The sequence below is a fragment of the Oncorhynchus kisutch genome, linkage group LG6 (assembly GCF_002021735.2).
Source record: "Oncorhynchus kisutch isolate 150728-3 linkage group LG6, Okis_V2, whole genome shotgun sequence".
Taxonomy (NCBI): domain Eukaryota; kingdom Metazoa; phylum Chordata; class Actinopteri; order Salmoniformes; family Salmonidae; genus Oncorhynchus; species Oncorhynchus kisutch.
Genome location: NC_034179.2, coordinates 25957144 through 25976316, shown reverse-complemented (window position 1 = coordinate 25976316; position 19173 = coordinate 25957144). Strand labels below are relative to the sequence as shown.

Here is a 19173-nt window from a genome sequence, read left to right as displayed (position 1 = left end):
TCACAAATCTGGCAGTTCATGATAAATTACCAATTGTATATAATAGACTTCTCACATTTATATACAGCTGCAACTCCAATGACAATGGCTTTGGGGTGAAACAACCCTTTAAATATAAACAAAAAGTAATGAACATCACAAAAAAACCTGGTTAGATGGTAAAGACTAGGAGTTGTAGAATGTGGATATAACATGATGAAAAGGCAAAGAGGCAGCTAACACATCTGATATACTGCATCTTAAACCAAAAATATTTTACTGTGTTAAACTCAAAGATGGGGATGAATCTAGACAAGTGGATAAAACAAATATTTTATGGTTTCCTTCATCACAGACATGATTTCCTGTATACCGTATTCAATCAGAATGGTTCTGATTTGGTCCTACAAGTGTTTCATTCTAATTTCAGCTGAATGAGTAGTTTGCTAGAAAATAACATTACGGTCGCGGTCCCCTGCTCAGACATTGCACGTGTCAACAATCGACTGACATGCTACAGTATAACAGGCCTGGGCAACTCCAGTCCTCAGGGGCCTGATTGGTGTCACGCTTTTGCCCCAGCTAACATACCAGACTCCAACAATCAGTTAAAAATACAAATTAGCCCCCCGTAAAACATGTGGGTAGTTGAAATACCTATCCAGGGATCGTAAGATTTTGCATGCGTCAACAACACCTGGGCAGATGAACTACCCAAAGTCTTGAGCTGCCTGGAATGATAGGCCTACCAAGGCTGTTCAAACAAGCAGGCCTATTCTGATATTTTGTTCCACTAATTGGTCTTTTGACCAATTACATCATCCCTTTTCACAACAGACCTTTTTCAAAAGCTGATCTGATTGGTCAAAAGACCAATTAGTGAAAAAAAAATAGAATTGATCTGCCTGCGTAAACAGCCCAAGTTGCCTCAAGTAACAATGTTTGAATTACGGAGAATTTATATAACATTTAGCAGTCAAACCAAAATGCATACAAGCTCATTCATTACAGATTAATCTGTGAATTGATTGAAACATTTGAGTGCTCATCAAGAAAGCAGGTTCTCTCTGTATTCGTTACACTCCCCCTGCCTAGTGCTTGACTAACAGGAATTGCAAAAACTAAGCATTCGGTGCCATCTACTGGATTCACTACGTAATCTTGATACTCATTCCACCATGACCCTTTGTAAAACATCTTCTACATCAAACTACTTACAACAAATCAGAGAAATGAAAATACTCAAGCTCTCCCTTCAAAAGAAGAAACAAACACTCATTGAGAGGATCAGGCACTGGCTGACCGAGCAAAAATGTTTTCTGCAGAGCCATATATTTAGAGATTGGACCTTTAGGTCAATACACAAAAGGATCCTAAATGTGTATATCATCCAACAAAATGTACACAATATTCCTTAATTTAATACTTCCTGATTGAAGCCAATACATTTTCAGACGGTAGCTATACATCTGTGGTTACGACCAAAGAGGAGACGTCCGTAAGGACAGTTGATCTTTATTTAGTTTAATAGAAATGTATACATTAAAAACAAAATAGTATTCAGTGTGTGTGGGGGGTTAAGTGAGATTGTTAATTATGATTACATTATGTGTCCAATACAAACATTTATAGGACCGGGTGGGAGTAAATAAAACTTCACAAAATAACTTGGATTGTGTGTACATGGTTGTAAAGAAACGAGTATAATGGTGGAGTTGAGCAGGAAGATGTTGTGCTGCAGGACAACATTGTTATGCCATCAAGGCAGTAGTCCAGAGGTAGGACTGAGGGGGTAAAAAGGTGAAAGACAAGGCAAGGGCCCTGTTTGAATACTTCAGAAATCCATTGTTCCTTCCTAGCTACTGTGAGGTAATCACAGATCTGGATTGGTGAAAGAAATAGGGTGGTAAACTTACACCTATCCAATCACTTATAGATCTGTGCTTACCTCACAAGGGAGGAAGGAGGTATTAAAACTATCTGAACAGCCAGGATTGCGCTTCACGGTCAGGGGCTGTCTACCCAGGTGCACAGTCCATTATCCACCATAGCACGGTTCACAGACACCAACTGGAACAGCAAGAAAAAAACATTAGCAACATGAACCCATTAGAACACTTTTTTTAAAGCATTAGGAGAAAAGCTTCAGTACTTTAAACATGTTCCAAAATCAACAAAATATTGCCAACCTCTTCTCCTTCTGTTCTCCATATCTGTACCAAAGGAATGCCACTGGTGTGACAGTTTGTGACCTGAGGAAAATGCAGATATACAGGGTAAGAACAGGGACTACCTCATTCTGCAGACTGTACATCAGCAGGAGACGTATCCATGCACTTCTTTTCTCTACCTGTGCAAGTAGTGCCAATCCTCGTGTCATCTCCTCCAGGGCAGATTTGGCTGCAGCTGAAAAATCTTCTCCAAGTAGAAAAGGAAGAGATAACACAGATATGAGCATGAACTTTCATTCATGTTTAGAATGTAGAATATATCATTTTGATATTATGTTGTTCTAAAGTAGAGGAAGAAATACAGCCGAAAACATACCTGGAATGGGTGCAATATTTTCCAAGATCACCTCAGACCCTTGGAACGGCAACGCAACGAAGTCAGATCTGTGGGAGGAGCATCGTCAACATCAATCCCACTGTTGCCACTAGGAATAAAATGTGCCAGGCAAATGTCTGACCTGATTTTCATTTTGCGGGACAAAATGTGAGATTTACCAGCCACATCAATCTAACTAGTCACGTGTAGTTAAAGTATATATATATATTTTTTTTTTGAGAATCCACTGCTTATTCATTGATGCCACATGGAAGCGATTGCAATAATTATGCTAGGGGGAATAATGTTCACTTGGTGGGGTGACTCCTTGCACAGCTCTCTGTCCATCTTGATTAACAATATCTTCTGTTAGTGTCAATTTATTTGTCCACATCCTTGATACTCAATTTATTTGCACTGTTTTTAAGCCGACTACACAACCAGGCATTTGATGAGAAGGGAAGCAAAATTACATCTAATTCCTCATTGGTGGAAATTTCTGTGTGTAACATGCACACACAGTTGAGGTCGGAAGTTTACATACACCTTTGCCAAATAGGTTTCACATTTCCTGATAATTAATCCTGGTAAACATTCCCTGTGTCTTAGGATCTCCACTATTTTAAGAATGTGAAATGTCAGAATAATAGAGAGAATTATTTCATTCACCACATTCCCAGTGGGTCAGAAGTTTACATACACTCAATTAGTATTTGGTAGCATGGCCTTTAAATTGGGCCAAACATTTCAGGTAGCCTTCCACAAGCTTCCCAAAAAAAGTTGGGTGAATTTTGGGCCATTCCTCCTGACAGAGCTGGTGTAACTGAGTCAGATTTGTATGCCTCCTTGATCACACACGCTTTTTCAGTTCTGCCCACAAATTTATGGGATTGAGGTCAGGGCTTTGTGATGGCCATTCCAATACATTGACTTTGGAAGTTGTGGCAAATGGCATTGTCCATTTGGAAGACCCATTTGCGAACAAGCTTTAACTTCCTGACTGATGTCGAGATGTTGCTTCAACATATCCACAATTTTCCTCCTTCATGATATCATCCATTTTGTGAAGTGCACCAGTCCCTCCTGCGGCAAAGCACCCCCACAACATGCTGCCACCCCCGTACCTCACGGTTGGGATGGTGTTCTTCAGCTTGCAAGCCTCTCCCTTTTTCCTCAAAATGTAATATGGTCAAACCGTTACATTTTTGTTTCATCAGACAAGAGGACAGTTCCCCAAAAAGTACGATCTTTGTCCCCAGTTGCAAACCGTAGTCTGGCTTTCTTATGGCGGTTTTGTAGCAGTGGCTTCTTCCTTGCTGTGCGGCCTTTCAGGTTGTGTCGATAAGACTCTTTTTTACTGTGGATATAGATACTTTTGTACCGGTTTCCTCCAGCATCTTCACAAGGTCCTTTGCTGCTGTTCTGGGATTGATTTGCACTTTTCGCATCAAAGTACGTTCATCTCTAGGAGACAGAACGTATCTCTTTCATGAGTGGTGTGACGGCTGTGTGATCCCATGGTGTTTATACTTGCGTACCATTGTTTGTACAGATGAACGTGGTACCTTCAGGCATTTGGAAATTGCGCCCAAGGATGAACCAGACTTGTGGAGGTCTACAATTTATTTTCCTGAGGTCTTGGCTGATTTCTTTTGATTTTCCCATGATGTCAAGCAAAGAGGCGCTGAGTTTGGAGGTAGGCCTTGAAATACAACCACAGGTACACCTCCAATTGACTCAAATGATGTCAATTAGCCTATCAGAAGCTTCTAAAGCCATGACATCATTTTCCAAGCTGTATAAAGGCACAGTCAACTTAGTGTATGTAAACGTATGACCCACTGGATTTGTGATAGTGATTTATAAGTGAAATAGTCTAAACAATTGTTGTAACATGTATCATGCACAAAGTAGATGTTTTGGCAAGTCTGTTAGGACAAGACATTTGGGGAGTGGTTGAAAAGCAAGTTAATGACTCCAACCTAAGTGTATGTAAACTTCCAACTTCAAGTGTACATACATACAGTACCAGCCAAAAGTTAAGCCACACCTACTCATTCAAGGGTTTCTTTGTTTTTACTATTTTCTACATTGTAGAATAAGAGTGAAGACGTCAAAACTATGAAATAACACATGGAACCATGTAGTAACCAAAAAGTGTTCAATCAAAATACACTGCTCAAAAAAATAAAGGGAACACTAAAATAACACATCCTAGATCTGAATGAATGAAATGTTATTAAATACTTTTTTCTTTACATAGTTGAATGTGCTGACAACAAAATCACACAAAAAATATCAATGGAAATCTAATTTATCAACCCATGGAGGTCTGGATTTGGAGTCACACAAAATTAAAGTGGAAAACCACACTACAGGCTAATCCAACTTTGATGTAATGTCCTTAAAACAAGTCAAAATTAGACTCAGTAGTGTGTGGCCTCCACGTGCCTGTATGACCTCCCTACAATGCCTGGGCATGCTCCTGATGAGGTGGCGGATGGTCTCTTGAGGGATCTCCACCCAGACCTGGACTAAAGCATCCGCCAACTCCTGGACAGTCTGTGGTGCAACGTGGCGTTGGTGGATGGAGCGAGACATGATGTCCCAGATGTGTTCAATTGGATTTAGGTCTGGGGAGCGGGCGGGCCAGTCCATAGCATCAATGCCTTCCTCTTGAAGGAACTGCTGACACACTCCAGCCACATGAGGTCTAGCATTGTCTTGCATTAGGAGGAACCCAGGGCCAACCGCATCAGCATATGGTCTCACAAGGGGTCTGAGGATCTCATCGTGGTACCTAATGCCAGTCAGGCTACCTCTGGCGAGCACATGGAGGGCTGTGCGGCCCCCCAAAGAAATGCCACCCAACACCATGACTGACCCACCGCCAAACCGGTCATGCTGGAGGATGTTGCAGGCAGCCGAACGTTCTCTACGGTGTCTCCGGACTCTGTCACATGCTCAGTGTGAACCTGCTTTCATCTGTGAAGAGCACAGGGCGCCAGTGGCGAATTTGCCAATCTTAGTGTTCTCTGGCAAATGCCAAACGTCCTGCACGGTGTTGGGCTGTAAGCATAACCCCCACCTGTGGACGTCGGGCCCTCATACCACCCTCATGGAGTCTGTTTCTGACCGTTTGAGCAGACACATGCACATTTGTGGCCTGCTGGAGGTCATTTTGCAGGGCTCTGGCAGTGCTCCTCCTGCTCCTCCTTGCATAAAGGCGGAGGTAGCGGTCCTGCTGCTGGGTTGTTGCCCTCCTACGGCCTCCTCCACGTCTCCTGATGTACTGGCCTCTCTCCTGGTAGCGCCTCCATGCTCTGGACACTACGCTGACAGACACAGCAAACCTTCTTGCCACAGCTCACATTGATGTGCCATCCTAGATGAGCTGCACTACCTGAGCCACTTGTGTGGGTTGTAGACTCCGTCTCATGCTACCACTAGAGTGAAAGCACCGACAGCATTAAAAAGTGACCAAAACATCAGCCATGAAGCATAGGAACTGAGAAGTGGTCTGTGGTCATCATCTGCAGAACCACTCCTTTATTGGGGGTGTCTTGCTAATTGCCTATAATTTCCACCTGTTGTCTATTCCATTTGCACAACAGCATGTGACATGTATTGTCAGTGTTGCTTCCTAAGTGGACAGTTTGATTTCACAGAAGTGTGATTGACTTGGAGTTACATTGTGTTGTTTAAGTGTTCTCTTTATTTTTTTGAGCAGTAATATATATATATCTCTCAGTTGTTTTATGACAAGGTGGGGGTGGTATACAGAAGATAGCTCTATTTGGTAAAAGACCAAGTCCATATCATGGAAAGAATAGCTCAAATAAGCAAAGAAAAACAACAGTCCATCATTACTTTAAGACATGAAGGTCAGTCAATACAGAACATTTCAAGAACTTTGAAAGTTTCTTCAAGTGCAGTCGCAAAAACCATCAAGCGCTATGATGAAACTGGCTCTCATGAGGACCGCCACAGGAAAGGAAGACCCAGAGTTACCTCTGCGGCAGAGGATAAGTTCATTAGCATTAACAGCACTTCAGATTGCAGCCCAAATAAATGCTTCAGAGTTCAAGTAACAGACAATTCTCAACATCAACTGTCTTCATGGTCTTCAGGCCTTCATGGTCGAATGCTACAAAGAAACCACTACTGAAGGACACCAATAAGAATAGGAGACTTGCTTGGGCCAAGAAACACGAGCAATGCACATTAGACCGGTGGAAATCTGTCCTTTGGTCTGATGAGTCCAAATGTTAGATTTTTGGTTCCAACCACCGGGTCTTTGTGAGACGCAGAGTAGGTTAACGGATGATCTCTGCATGTGTGGTTCCAACCGTGAAGCATGGAGGAGGAGGTGTGATGGTTTGCTGGTGACACTGACAGTGATTTATTTAGAATTCAAGGCACACTTAACCAGGATGGCTACCACAGCATTCTGCAACGATACACCATCTCATCTAGTTTGCGCTTAGTGGGACTATCATTTGTTTTCAACAGAACAATACCCCAAAACACTTCTCCAGGCTGTGTAAGGGCTATTTGACCAAGAAGTAGAATGATGGAGTGCTGCATCAGATGACCTGGCCTCCACAATTGAGATGGTTTGGGGTGAGTTGGAGCGCAGAGTGAAGGAAAAGCAGCCAACAAGTGCTCAGCATACGTGGGAACTCCTTCGAGACTGTTGGAAAAGCATTCCTCATTAAGCTGGTTGAGAGAATGCTAAGAGTGTGCAAATCTGTCAAGGCAAAGGGTGGCTACTTTGAAGAATCGCAAATATATTTAGATTTGTATAACACTTTTTTGGTTACTACACGACTCCATATGCGTTATTTCATAGTTTATGTCTTCACTATTATTCTACAATGTAGGAAATAGTCAAAATAAAGAACCCTTGAATGAGTAGCTGTCCAAACTTTTGACTGGTACTGTATGTATTTTTTTATCTACATTTCTTTAACGTCGGTAATTACCAGCTGGTGAATTCCAATGTCAACCCCATTCCAGTTATATTCTGAATCCCCACAGGGAGTTTGTCACCTGATCTGGCGGAGGGTGTCCATCTTCACTATATCATAACCTCCATAGTCCACATAGCGGAGTTCCACCATGGTTTCTTCATGGTGACCCATCACCTGCGCTCTCCACCAGGATCCCTCAGGCATCTGGGCAGCACAGATCACTCCAACTATGTGTGAGATATACAAAAATGAAAAATTATCTTTGCATATATATATATATATATTTTTTTTTTTTAAGTAGGACATTTGAAAACTTCAACACCATGGAAAAATACTTTAAAATCAGACATCCTTGAGGGTAAGGAGTCCCAAGGCCCTGGCTGTGCATGCCTACCTTCCACTGGGGCCGGCAGGGGAGGGCACCCTGGCTGTGCATGCCTACCTTCCACTGGGGCCGGCAGGGGAGGGCACCCTGGCTGTGCATGCCTACCTTCCACTGGGGCCGGCAGGGGAGGGCACCCTGGCTGTGCATGCCTACCTTCCACTGGGGCCGGCAGGGGAGGGCACCCTGGCTGTGCATGCCTACCTTCCACTGGGGCCGGCAGGGGAGGGCACCCTGGCTGTGCATGCCTACCTTCCACTGGGGCCGGCAGGGGAGGGCACCCTGGCTGTGCATGCCTACCTTCCACTGGGGCCGGCAGGGGAGGGCACCCTGGCTGTGCATGCCTACCTTCCACTGGGGCCGGCAGGGGAGGGCACCCTGGCTGTGCATGCCTACCTTCCACTGGGGCCGGCAGGGGAGGGCACCCTGGCTGTGCATGCCTACCTTCCACTGGGGCAGGCAGGGGAGGGCACCCTGGGTGAGAGTAGCACAGGCTCATATTTTGGTCCAGACTGCAGAAAGCATGGAAGGTGGGGTGTTTGTGCTGCTGGAGGAACACACAGTTCCCAGATGCTACCTGGATCACCGTTACCTCAACTGTAACCCTATGGGGAAGCAGCAGCTTAGGGAAATAAATACAATTTTAGTCAAAGCACCATTTACAATCCCACACTACTTCAGCCAAGCAGAAGAAACCACTTACCCAGGATGTGATGGAGAGAGAGGGAAGGCTGGCCACTGGAGGTTGGACGTAACAGTTGGTCACATCTAGATCTTTGAACTTTTTCCTGATCAGCTCCAGAGCACAATCCACCTGTTCCTCTGACCCTGAAGGGAACAGAGGGACAAACTGATCGAGCCACTAGTGACACTACAGCTCCCAATGCCTAGGTTCCCAAAGACAAGTGATGTCCTGTTGTGGAGAGGCAGCTCCTGAGTCACTCACCCTCTATGTGGCAGATCTGGAACTCCTGGGTGTAAGGTAGGACGGTGATGAAGACCTTAGCTCCAGACGTCTCCTTCAGGTAGTTCACATGTCGCCCCTTCTTCCCAATCAATCTACCAACAAAATGCTGTTGGACAGTGAAACCAGAGAATACATAGTATCATGCATAAGCTATTACATTATACTAGAAGATGTGAGTCTTTCTCTGAGCATGCACACATGCAGTCCAGGTCACTCTTGCCCTGATAACACCAAGCACTTCTAAGAGTAATTGGAAAGAGATCTGTGTGCGTACATGCTGCCTGGCTCTGTGGAATGTCCTCTTGATTGAGATCCTGAGGAGATTAAGACAACAGGCTGGGCAGCAGGACTCCCCTCACACACTGCCCCTTTACTACAGCCCAACCCACCGCCCCTTTACTACAGCCCAACCCACCGCCCCTTTACTACAGCCCAACCCACCGCCCCTTTACTACAGCCCAACCCACCGCCCATTTGCTACAGCCCAACCCACCATGCCATAGCCCTATGAATCAGACAGCTGTACCCTGGTCACTGTCACCGGAGCACCAGATCTCAGGCTCACTTAAATTGAGACGACTGACTGCAGCACACTACTGTAACAACTCAAGGCTATATCTACAAGCCCTCATGTCACCTGCACTAGAGAACCTAAACTGGAAATCAGTAGCCAGAGAAAATGCATTATGATTAAGGTGGTAGAGGAATGACAGGGTTAGACAGGGAGGTAAACTCACCTTTGGCACCTCTATCTCCCAAACAGTCGGTGACTGGCTGCTGTTGTGACTTTGGTTGTATTTTTCAATTGCCTGATTGGTGTTCAGTAGCTGACTTGGTAGACTGGGACTGCTATGCTTGATGTCCCTGGCTTCATGTTGACAGTAACCGTCGACACAGTCCATGCTGTTCACACCAGAGCCTGGGGGCAAGAATCAGTCACTAAAAACAGTCACTTGTGTTGTACACAATACAACAGACCCACATACAACATAACAGTAACAGAGAAGAGAATACATTGTCATGGAAGTAGTTTTCCTACTTGAATACTGTGCATAAAAGGAAAATAAATATTTCTTCAGTGCAGAAAAATATGCCCTGAACTCATATGACACCGGTAAACAGAACACAGGCCATGGGTGTGACAGATAAAGCGACAGGTCAGCTTGGACAGAAAGGATGCTGATATGTTGTGAGAAGTTGAAAGTCTGCTAATCAGGCAGCTCACCTGTAACATTCGCCATCCACCAACCGTTAGTGAGGAACATGCTGGTGGCCCCCAGTTCTTCAGCAGGTCCTCTGGGTGGTTGCGGGCTCATACTGGTGCTCAACTCCTTGCCACTGGAGACCTTTTCGGTCTGACGAGCGCTGGATCCAAAATCACCTACTGCAGAATCTTCTGCTGGCTCGATCTTCTCCGTCTCAATCTCAGCTCTACTGCTGTGGTCATGTTTCACGTCCTCCTGAACTATAGGAGATGAACTGATGTTCTCTCTGCCGGTTGTTGAACACGGATCCTCTTGGAATAGAGGTGGCATCTCATGCTCAGGTTCACTGTTATCCATTGAGATGTGGTCTGGGGCTTTGCAGGGGTCCCCGCTACGGAGAGGACTAACACTATGTCCTAGCTGGGTCTTTTCCTTCAGGAATTGATTCACTGCTGCGGAGACCACATCAGTGATGAGACCTGACACCAGCTGGTTAATTTCTGCGGTGTTGCTCCTGCTGAGTTTACATTCCTCAGACTCTTTCTTCTGAGGTAACCTCAACATTCCCAATGGCTGCTTTGAGGCAGACACCCGACTGGTTATAAGGTGGCTGGGGGAAGCCAGACAGGTGTCAGCCTGTAGACTTGACTCAAAGGTTGGTTCTTCCACAGCAGACAGGATGTCTCCCTCTGGCTCCAGTCTAACCACCTCCTCCTCCTCTGCAGGCTCCCGTCTAACCATCTCCACCTCCTCTGCAGGATCCCGTCTAACCATCTCCACCTCCTCTGCAGGCTCCAGTCTAACCTCCTCCACCTCCTCTGCAGGCTCCAGTCTAACCTCCTCCTCTGCAGGCTCCAGTCTAACCTCCTCCTCTGCAGGCTCCAGTCTAACCTCCTCCTCTGCAGGCTCCAGTCTAACCTCCTCCTCTGCAGGCTCCAGTCTAACCTCCTCCTCTGCAGGCTCCAGTCTAACCTCCTCCTCTGCAGGCTCCAGTCTAACCTCCTCCTCTGCAGGCTCCAGTCTAACCTCCTCCTCTGCAGGCTCCAGTCTAACCTCCTCCTCTGCAGGCTCCAGTCTAACCTCCTCCTCTGCAGGCTCCAGTCTAACCTCCTCCTCTGCAGGCTCCAGTCTAACCTCCTCCTCTGCAGGCTCCAGTCTAACCTCCTCCTCTGCAGGCTCCAGTCTAACCTCCTCCTCTGCAGGCTCCAGTCTAACCTCCTCCTCTGCAGGCTCCAGTCTAACCTCCTCCTCTGCAGGCTTCAGTCTAACCACCTCCACCTCCTCTGCAGGCTTCAGTCTAACCACCTCCTCTGCAGGCTCCAGTCTAACCACCTCCTCTGCAGGCTCCAGTCTAACCACCTCCTCTGCAGGCTCCAGTCTAACCACCTCCTCTGCAGGCTCCAGTCTAACCACCTCCTCTGCAGGCTCCAGTCTAACCACCTCCTCTGCAGGCTCCAGTCTAACCACCTCCTCTGCAGGCTCCAGTCTAACCACCTCCTCTGCAGGCTCCAGTCTAACCACCTCCTCTGCAGGCTCCAGTCTAACCACCTCCTCTGCAGGCTCCAGTCTAACCACCTCCTCCTCCAGTCTAACCACCTCCTCCTCCAGTCTAACCACCTCCTCCTCCAGTCTAACCTTCTCCACCTCCTCTGCAGGCTCCAGTCTAACCACCACCTCCTCCGCAGGCTCCAGTCTAACCACCTCCTCCTCCGCAGGCTCCAGTCTAACCTCCTCCACCTCCTCTGCAGGCTCCCGTCTAACCATCTCCACCTCCTCTGCAGGCTCCAGTCTAACCTCCTCCTCTGCAGGCTCCAGTCTAACAACCTCCACCTCCAGTCTTACCACCTCCACAGGCTCCAGTCTAACCTCCTCCTCTGCAGGCTCCAGTCTAACCACCTCCTCCTCCAGTCTAACCACCTCCACCTCCTCTGCAGGCTCCAGTCTAACCTCCTCCACAGGCTCCAGTCTAATCTCCTCCACCTCCTCTGCAGGCTCCAGTCTAACCTCCTCCACCTCCTCTGCAGGCTCCAGTCTAACCTCCTCCACCTCCTCTGCAGGCTCCAGTCTAACCTCCTCCACAGGCTCCAGTCTAACCTCCTCCACCTCCTCTGCAGGCTCCAGTCTAACCTCCTCCTCTGCAGGCTCCAGTCTAACCACCTCCTCCTCCAGTCTAACCTTCTCCACCTCCACCGCAAGCTCCAGTCTAATCTTCTCCACCTCCCCCCCTGCAGGCTCCAGTCTAACCACCTCCCCCCCTGCAGGCTCCAGTCTAACCACCTCCCCCCCTGCAGGCTCCAGTCTAACCACCTCCCCCCCTGCAGGCTCCAGTCTAACCACCTCCCCCCCTGCAGGCTCCAGTCTAACCACCTCCCCCCCTGCAGGCTCCAGTCTAACCACCTCCCCCCCTGCAGGCTCCAGTCTAACCACCTCCCCCCCTGCAGGCTCCAGTCTAACCACCTCCCCTGCAGGCTCCAGTCTAACCAACTCCCCTGTAGGCTCCAGGTTCAAAGTGCTGTTTGTAATGTCCTCCAGTGTCTCAGATTGTGGTGGTTGATTTAAACCTGCACTTTCACCGACGGACTTAGATTTACCAGAGCCTAGGTCACAGATTGATAAGGAGCAAGTTGACTCATGGCTGGTGGCACGCATGGCTGATGGCACGCATGGCTGGTGTTCCCATTGTAATTCTAGATCCTGCTTAGGTCCACCCTGAGCTGCAGTCTCTAGGAACACTTGAGCTGAAGACTCAGTGCTCTCGTAAACAGGCTTCACGGCAGCAGTAACCAGGCTACTAATGAGACCGTCTGCGGCCACAACCCTTACCTCAGGTTGTGATTGGCAGAGTGGGACTATACCCTGCTCTGCTGCTGCGGTGTTTGTAATATCAACAAGCTCCTGTTCCACTAATGAACGCTCCCTCACTGCGTGCCCGTCCAGATGCATCCCAGTCGAGTGGCCGTTCTCCACAACACAGTTACCTACGTCTCTGGGGGAGGACAGGTGCTCCTGGTCTGCGGTCGTCTCATCATTTGCGTCATCCTTGTCAGTGAGATGGTATTCTTTCTTCCGATAGATGTACCACCACAGGCCTAGGAAAGCCAACACTCCTGACAGGTAGAGGGTCAGAACGGATTGAAGCCTCTGCACCATCACCTAACCTCCTACTGCTAACAGCAACACCTGAGAAGAGAGACACAAGTTAATACCATAGAGACAAATCAACACCCTGTCTGTACTGCTAACTGGGATAGAAACGGGTAAAGCACCAGTTAAGGGGAGGGCTAAGGGGTCATACACACACCATCCTTCTATATCCAGAAAAACCTGTTGGTCTCCACCACACCAAACCTCTGGGCAGCAATCCCATTAACAGCCAGGCCATGGTGACAGCATCTGATTACAGCCAACAGAGCTCCGGTCAGGTGCTACATGGTACCCTCTGCAGTAGTTCACTTAGGGACACAGTGTCTGGGGCGAAGGGCCCTGATAGGATAATGGTGACACCACTTCAAAAATACAACAGTAGTTATTAGCTACTGTATGTGGGGGACCACTATCCCTTTTATCATCAGTCATATGACCAAAAGGCTACATATCTTGTGTATTAATAATCACCAGTAATATAGTGAATTAAAAAAACAACATGCAATTACCAAGACTATACGGAGTTAACTTTTGTTCATTTTAAATTAGGCCCTAATCTATGGATTTCACGACTGGGAATACAGATATGCATCCAGATATCTGGGGCACTATGCTCACAACTTTGACATCAGCAAACTGCTCACCCACATGTAGTAATACACGTTGTCTGCAGTTGGATGTACTGCCAAATTCTGTAAAACGACATGAGGCAGCTTATGGTAGAGAAAGAAACAGTCAATTCTCAGCAACAGCTCTGGTAGACATTCCTCCAAACAGCATGCCAATTGCACACTCCCTTAACACATGTGGCATTGTGACAAAACTGCACATTTTAGAGTGGCCTTTTGTCCCCAGCACAAGGTGCACCTGTGCCATGATTTTTAAATCATTACACAGGTGCACATTTGTTTAATTCTTATTGATATGCCACACGTGTATGGATTATCTTGGCAAAAGATAAATGCTCACTAACAGGGATGTAAACAAATGTGGACAAAAAAATGGAGAAAATGCTTTGTGCGTATGGAACATTTCTGCAATCTTATTTCAGCTCATGAAACCTGGGACCAACAAATTCTTATTTTCAATGACAGCCTAGGAACAGTGGGTTAACTGCCTGTTCAGGGACAGAACAGATTTGTACCTTGTCAGCTCGGGGGTTTGAACTTGAAACCTTCCAGTTACTAGTCCAACGCTCTAACCACTAGGCTACCCTGCCGCCCCAGTTAATTTATGAATGGTGATCTTCGAGACAGGACAAGAGGAGCAGCCTAAAAGTTAGACAAACGAGCAGGTTCACGTGATGGTCTAGTCTTCGTATTCCTCAAAAGATTTCCTAACCTATGCTCCATACCTATGCTCCATATCAGTCCCTCCACTCCCAGCAGGAAAGGGTAGTGATAGGCCTACCTACCATGCTCACCAATATCCCCTCCCACAAAAGCCAGACCCCTAACTGCAGACATTTGCCAAATCATAGATTTGACTAATGCCTGTGTTCATGGTCTGACTCAGACTGTAGTCTAACTAGAGTATGTTTGATTATATATAGAATTGTAGCCTGTAAGGCTAAACCAAACAGATCAAAATGTGGAATAGCAAATTATTTTGCATGTTTCTTAGAATTTATGTTGCGGTTAAATTTTTCCAACTGTACACACTGATTTTATATTTAATGCCTAGCTAGTTATCCTAATAGGATTGAGGGACCTCTAGCTATTGCATTTGGTTATTAAATTATTTCGTTGGAGCACCTAGTGTGAGGCTCTCCTTTTCTTTCTCACGCATCACAGTTGAACCTTGTGCTGGGGGCAATAAAAGGCCACTCAAATGTGCAGTTGTCACAAAATGCCACAGATGTCTCAAGTTGACAGAGTGTGCAATTGGGAAAGGGGTACAACAGAAATGGGTATTCCGCATTTAACCAAACCAGTGTATCAGAGAGGTGCGGGGGCTGCCTTAACATCCACGTCTTCAGTGCCCGGGGAACAATGGGTTAACTGCCTTGCTCAGGGACAGAACAGATATTTAACTTGTCAGCTCGGGGATTCGATCCAGCAACCTTTGTTACAGGCCCAACGCTCTAACCAATAGGCTACCTTCTACCCCGCATGCTGACTGCAGGAATGTCCACCAATGTAAATAATCAAATGGTCACCCAGACTAATTGTTTAACAGTCTATTGGCTTGAGAGTAGAAGCTGTTAAGGAGACTTTGACCTCGACTTGGCGCTCTGGTACCGCTTGCCGTGCGGTAACAGAGAACAGTCTGACGAGTGACAATTTTTGGGGCCTTCCAAAGCCTAATATTAGGTCCTTGATGGCAGGAAGCTTGGCTAAATCAAATCAAATTTATTTATATAGCCCTTCGTACATCAGCTGATATCTCAAAGTGCTGTACAGAAACCCAGCCTAAAACCCCAAACAGCAAGCAATGCAGGTGTAGAAGCACTAGAGGCTACAGTGATGGTTGAGCCGTACACTACCCTCAAGCGCCTTACGGTCGGATACCGAGCAGTTCCCATACCAGGTGGTGATGCAACCGGTCAGGATGCTCTCAATGGTGCAGCTATAGAACTTTAAACAGATTTGGCATGGGTCCTCAGTCTGAGGGGAAGGTGTGGTCGTGCCCTCTTCACAACTGTCTTGGTGTGTTTGGACCATGATAGTTTGTTGGTGATGTGGACACCAAGGAACTTGAAACTCAACCCGCTTTACTTCAGCCTGTTCAGCCCTCCTTTTCCTATAGTCCACAATCAGCTCCTTTGTCTTGATCACGTTGAGGGACAGATTGTTGTCCTGACACTACACTGCCAGGTCTCTGACCTCCCTATAGGCTACCTCATCACGGTCTGATCCGGCCTACCAATGTGTTTTCAGCAAACTTGGTGTTGAAGTCGTGCTTGGCCATGCAGTCGTGGGTGAACAGGGAGTACAGGAGGGGGACTAAGCACTCACCCCTGAGGGGCCACCATGTTGAGGATCAGCGTGCCAGATGTGATGTTGCCTACCCTTACCACCTGGGGGGCGGCCCGTCAGGAAGTCTTGGATCCAGTTGCAGAGGGAGGTGTTTAGTCCCAGAGTCCTAGCTTAGTGATGAGCTTTGTGGGCACTACGGTGTTGAAAGCTGAGCTGTAGTCAAAGAACAGCATTCTCACATAGGTGTTCCTTTTGACCAGATGGGAAATGAGTGTCGAGTGAGAATGTTATCAGAATTTAAATTTCTACCTACCATAAGCCACCTCCATCCTTTTAGAGAATTTGGCAGTACGTCCAACCGGCCTCACAACCGCAGACCACACTGCCAGATCTGACACCAGCCGATGAAACTGTGGGTTTGCACAACTGAAGACTGTCTGCACAAACCATCAAGGAAGCTTCTGCGTGGTTGTCATCCTCACCAGGGTCTTGACCTGACTACAGGTAGGCGTCATAAGATTAATGGGCAAATGCTCAACTTCGATGGCCACTGGCACGCTGGAGAAGTATGCTCTCCTCTGCTGCCTGTGACTGGAACGAATTGCAAAAATCGCTGAAGTTGGAGACTTTTATCTCCCTCACCAACTTCAAACATCTGCTATCTGAGCAGCTAACCGTTCGCTGCAGCTGTACATAGTCTATCGGTAAATAGCCCACCCATTTTTACCTACCTCATCCCCATACTGTTTTTATTTATTTACTTTTCTGCTCTTTTGCACACCTATATCTCTACCTGTACATGAACATCTGATCATTTATCACTCCAGTGTTAATCTGTAAATTGTAATTATTCGCCTACCTCCTCATGCCTTTTGCACACAATGTATATAGACTCCCCTTTTTTTTCTCTACTGTGTTATTGACTTGTTAATTGTTTACTCCATGTGTAACTCTTTGTTGTCTGCTCACACTGCTATGCTTTATCTTGGCCAGGTCGCAGTTGCAAATGAGAACTTGTTCTCAACTAGCCTACCTGGTTAAATAAAGGTTACATTTTAAAAAATAATTTAAAAAATAAACAGGTGAATCCCGGTAAATTTTATCGAGGGCAATTTGAATGAAGAGAGCCTAAGACCAATTGTTGTGCCATTTATCCACAGCCAACAACTCATGTTTCAGCATGATAATGCATGGCCCCATGTATCTGTACACAATTTCTGGACGCTGAAAAACCTGTCCCAGTTCTTCCATGGCCTGCATACTCAGACATGTCACCCATTGAGCATGTTCGGGATGCTCTGAGCCAACAGCATGTTCCATTTCCGAGTTTCCAGTTGTTTTGAACGCGGCATGTTGGCTTGACAGCATGGCCAATGTATTCAACATTTTCTGGGCCACAGTAAAGTGTTGTTTACTCGACTTTTTGGAACACTGGTAATGGAGTTTAAATGTATCAACTTATGTCTGGTGCATATGCCTTAGGTCATGAGTAAACATCGATTGCCACACATACACCCGCGTTCCGAAGTCGTTTCTAATATAATATTAATCATTCGTGACAGACAAGGGACGTAGATGTGAGTGGTACCTGCACAATTGAAGGCATCGCCACGTTTGACAAACATACAGATAGGCCTAGTCAGCTCTTTCGCTAAAACTAAGCTAGCTAATTGAAATAGTTACGTTACCCCTGATCAAATATGCTTGCATCAAACGTTTGCTCTGGTTCCTCTCCATTGACTTGCAATGCATTTGGCACTGGTGCAAGATAGTAGCTAGTTAGGCCAACAAAAATGTAAGGTAGATGCTATGTACTCACCACGTTCTCAATATCCCGCATATAACCGCACACCTGCAAGTTGCTCTACCTCTTAGATGTCTGGTCTCCACATGCTTCTTTCAGCAAGCAGCCTAAATCACTCTGAAGTTCGGCAGTTTTGTTCCAAATCCAGCAACCAATCAAAACTCGCGATATTATTCCCCAGGGAGGCAGCAGGGTTTCATGCGCAGGCAGATAGTGTGTGATTGCGGCCGCAAATTGAGGAGTTCCTGCATGTGGGCATTCCTGCATCTACAAGAACGCGCATCCCATTGATTCCTTCATGAAAGCCCTCCCTGACCATAGATACACCCCACGAGGCGTGGCTTAACGTGACAACGCACTCCAGTAGGGCACAGACATGGGGTATTCCCTTTACATACATTTCCTCCTTCACTCATAACCCAACAACGGCTGGAATTCTTTTTTTATCATTATAAAAACATTTTGTATATGCTTGGTTGGTAGTTTATCATACGTCCATGTAGTCGTAATCAACAAACTACATCAAACATGGTAGGTATAATCAAAACGTGTATATATCATTGTGGTAAGTGGTGAAATAAGTATAGCTAGTTATAATTGTAATGGTTCAGAAGATAATAAGAAAAGACTATCAGTTTTTACCTGGTTAAAGAACATAATATATTTACAGGAAACTAATTCTACACCTTTGTACGGAACAAGGACTGGGGGCGAAATATATTTCTCCCATGGCCAAAGAAACTCAAGGAGTGATGATACTAATTAACAATTTTGCAAACTGTTCAAACAGATCAGCAAGGAAGGTGGATCCTTTTAAATATGCTATTGGCCAATGAACAGACTTGGCTCTTTAATCTTGTGGACTCGTTTACGTGCTGCTGTGCGATTTGTTTCAAACGTTACTTTGCTACCTGCCAACTTTACCGTGTTACATTTTTTTTTTATTATCTCGCTCAACTTTTTTCATTCACTTTTTCACCCCGGATGCTTTATCTGGACATGGTTCTACATGACCTCCACCAGCCGAAGCTAAGTAGTAACATTAACATTATGACTCTAACTGCAGTCGCTGTACTCATCATTTACAGGAGAACGATCGCCTTATGGAAGCCCAGCTTCAGACACGATCATTAGTATTGGGAATTTTCCAGAAGATGTGTGTTCATTTCAGAAGAGTCAGCAAGAGTAGTGCACTCCATATGTGCGTCTGGGTCATTAGACACCATTGTCTGGGGAGTGGACATGTCTATACAT

The 19173-nt window shown here is 46.2% G+C and overlaps 1 protein-coding gene across 4 annotated transcripts; it reads right to left on the bottom strand.

Annotated features, from left to right (window-relative positions):
• Positions 1 to 1478: 1478 nt before the first annotated feature.
• On the bottom strand, positions 1479 to 18215 carry LOC109891763 (A-kinase anchor protein 1, mitochondrial). 4 transcript variants are annotated; one of them, XM_031826487.1, is made up of 13 exons: positions 17935 to 18215; positions 12100 to 13233; positions 11698 to 11976; positions 10074 to 11628; positions 9586 to 9767; positions 8828 to 8954; positions 8585 to 8709; positions 8326 to 8503; positions 7579 to 7726; positions 2527 to 2594; positions 2330 to 2394; positions 2169 to 2231; positions 1479 to 2049 (listed from the first exon to the last, which is right to left on the bottom strand). In XM_031826487.1, exons 2-13 carry the CDS (start codon positions 13201 to 13203, stop codon positions 1987 to 1989), a joined length of 3957 nt encoding a protein of 1318 aa, XP_031682347.1. In that variant the 5' UTR covers positions 13204 to 13233; positions 17935 to 18215; the 3' UTR covers positions 1479 to 1986. The 4 variants fall into 4 exon arrangements, with proteins under 4 accessions (XP_031682347.1, XP_031682346.1, XP_020339837.2 ...); XM_031826486.1 differs by having other exon boundaries at positions 10074 to 11976; XM_020484248.2 differs by lacking the exon at positions 11698 to 11976 and having other exon boundaries at positions 10074 to 11298; positions 12157 to 13233; positions 17935 to 18214.
• Between the last annotated feature and the right edge of the window lie 958 nt (positions 18216 to 19173).